A 3,115-nucleotide genomic window follows, 5' to 3' on the forward strand; every position below is an offset into this window, starting at 1 on the left:
CCCCCTCCGACCCACACACCCATAGCCTCCCTCAGCACCCCCTCCAACCCCCACACCCATAGCCTCCCTCAGCACCCCCTCCAACCCCCACACCCATAGCATCCCTCAGCACCCCCTCTAACCCCCACACCCACCCTCAGCACCACCTCTGACCCTCATACTTACAGCCTCCCTCAGCACCCCACTCACACCCATGGCTCATGGCCTCCCTCAGTGGCTCCTTTGGCCTCTTCACACCATGGTCTCCCTCAGTGTCCCCTCAGCCCCTCACACCGACAGCATGAAGGCCTGTGACTTCACTTCTCCTCTGCAGCCATATTCTGAATTCATGAGACTGACAGAAAATTCCTCCCCAGAGTTCAGTCGTCCTGGCTGCACACTTTTCTATAACTACCTTGCTATGCTGAGAAATAATTTTAAGACCTAAAACTGAACATGTGTGAACTACAAGCTTTAAAAATGAATTGTAGATTAGTGTTTTTTTTTTTAATGTTTTATTGTCAATTATGTGATAGTTTACATGGGAGAACATTAGGTTTAAATTCATCCTATCGTGTATATATATATATAATTTCGTTGCCATGACTCCATAAGTCATCAACCAACCAAAGGGTATACCCTGCAAGCCTGCCCCCCCCAGTCATCAGCACACAGCCCCTCTCCCTCTCTGGGTCTAAAGTAGATTTGTTTTTAAATTCTTCTACATACCTTGTATTAGCTCATAAATATTCATGTCCATAAGTTCACATATTAGTGCAAGAGAACCAGATTTTCTGTCACTGAAGAAGAAAGCAGGTTTTTAATTTTGTTCCTTGTCTTAATCAAAAAACACAATCAAATATTTATTCATTTCTAAAAATTTTTGATAAACATAAGGCATTCCCACATCAGATAAAGAGAGCAGTGTAGTGATCAGAATGATGAAAAGGTTTGATTTTAAATCAATATTTAAGGTCAAATTAATCTTAAAATAAGAGTGTTTTTCTACTGACTTGAAGCAAAAGTTCTAAAGGCTTTATTTTTTTAAAGAGCTGTGTCTTGAAAATATAAAACTATCAGTAGGATATTAGGTTGGAAAACTGATTAAGCAAAACAATAAAAAGTATCCTAAATTCATTCTCTGAGGCTGTAAATTTAGTTTTTTAATTACTCACATGTAACTGGGACCAATATACAATGTGGTGAGCAAAAAATGAAAATCAGTCTGAGGAAAAGGAGAAAAGGAGGAGCCCCACCACATGGGGAGATGTCTGTGCCCCACTCTCCTGATTCAGAGGAGCCTTCGAGGATTCTGGGGATTGAGGATTCTGGGGATCGAGGATTCTGGTGATCGAGGATTCTGGGGATTGAGGATTCTGGGGATTGAGGATTCTGGGGATCGACCTCATGTCTTCCCCAGACCCTGTTCTGGGTGCTTTCTAGCCCCTCAAGGTCCCACTGTCTTTTGGGCTGTTAGGAGTCCCCTCGGAGACAAGCGTCGCTGTCACCACTATTTACAAACTGGAACCCCTCGCCTGGGCCTGACTGGAATTATAAGAACACTGCCGGCCAGAATGCCACTCAGCTATGGTCAGACATCTCACTTGGAATTTTAAATTTTAAATGTTTAATCCTCTTTTCAACACATTTGTCAGAGACTAGACTTCCTTTAGAAGAATAGCAGCCAGATGTTCCTTAGAAAAGAAGACGGTGAAACTTCATGTCTCGGATTTTGGACACGTGGTTAAGAAGCAGGAGTCCCTGCAGAAGGTCACCATGTTTGATAAAGTGTGGGGGGCGGGGGGGTCAGAGGAAAAGAGGAAGAACCTCAAGGAGATGGACTGACACAGTGGCAGCATCAATGGGCTCAAACATCACAACAGTTGTGAGGAGGGCGCAGCATTGGGCGGTGTTTTGATCTGTTATGTGTTCTGCGTTGGGCCGCTAGGGGTCATAACTGACTCAACTCAACGGCACCTAACAACAACAACACAATTCAGTTGCTGCCTTGTAGGCCAGGCTTCCTTCAGAGCTGCTGCGAGACTTTCCTTCACAGCATCCCAGAACCATGAGCTCCTCCACCCCTAGCTAAGGTCCAGAGTGCAGTGCGGCTGTCAGGGAGCACTGCCGGAGAGGCTGGGCTCTGTCTCATCGGGCAGTAGGCAAGCCTAGAGAAACCATCCCGTAATCAGAAAAGAAAGTGACACCAGGTACAGTGAGAAGGCCTACAGAAGACCGTGGATGTGGCAACTGGGGGCGGGATGAAGTGACACCATCTCTTAAGAAATTCTCCTGCTAGTTCTTCCCCACTAGGTCGGACTCAGACCCCACGCCTTGGAACTCAGAAGTCTCCATCCATGAGGACGTAATCACACCACTGGGGAGATGGATGCTACGAAGCCACCTACACCTCAGGGCCCTGATTTCCACACCACAAATCAGACCAACAAAAAATGCAATAAAAAGATACTCTCTGGGCTACAAAGCAAACATTTAAAAAAACCTCTACTGTGGTTTTCTTTCTTTAAAATAGAGATATAAGCATCGTCATCAAATGGAGATAAGCTTTAAAGCCCCACATATACTTACAAAATAACTTCATGCAAGGCAAGGATATTTGGATGTGGGTTCAGACGTCTCAGGGCTTGTATTTCTCGCAGATTGTTCACTTGCTCAATACTATTTTGTAGGCAAAAATAAACAGCTAATTTACAATTGAGGTAAACTTTAAAATGAAGAGTTATTTATTTAAGCTTATTTATTAGCCATGATCACAGTTGAGAAAAATCACCAATGTTACTGGCAAGTGAGTCGGGTTGTATTGCTCCAATTAGGAGCTGCAGTTAAACACACCTTGTTTGTTTATTAACTTACAAAAGTCAAAGGTCTTACAGCTTTGGACTTACATTAAAAAAACCTCTCATCTAAGCTCATGAAAGAATACCTTGGTAGTTTCTTTGACAATTAATAAATGTACAAATAGATCCTCAAATTGCCTATTTATCAGTTTATAGAAAAGAATCATCTGATTACCACGTCTGTGCAATCTGAAAATAACCATTTCTAAGTCCCATGAACATACCCAGACCTCCTTCTTGTTTTAATGAAGGCTATTTAATGCGCCAGACTGCAAAGC

At 43.3% G+C, this 3,115-nt stretch overlaps 1 protein-coding gene across 1 annotated transcript in view; it reads right to left on the bottom strand.

The window, feature by feature from the left end:
• The window catches only part of MOK (MOK protein kinase), a 53,299-nt gene that overhangs the window by 22,039 nt on the left and 28,145 nt on the right, over window positions 1-3,115 (bottom strand). The window contains exons 3-4 of the mRNA XM_006839612.1: window positions 2,569-2,658; window positions 709-779 (exon numbers count right to left, since the gene is read on the bottom strand). Coding sequence (XP_006839675.1) covers window positions 709-779; window positions 2,569-2,658 — 161 coding nt within the window. The remainder of the gene's footprint in view (window positions 1-708; window positions 780-2,568; window positions 2,659-3,115) is intronic.

The sequence above is a fragment of the Chrysochloris asiatica genome, unplaced genomic scaffold (assembly GCF_000296735.1).
Source record: "Chrysochloris asiatica unplaced genomic scaffold, ChrAsi1.0 scaffold00025, whole genome shotgun sequence".
Lineage (NCBI taxonomy): Eukaryota > Metazoa > Chordata > Mammalia > Afrosoricida > Chrysochloridae > Chrysochloris > Chrysochloris asiatica.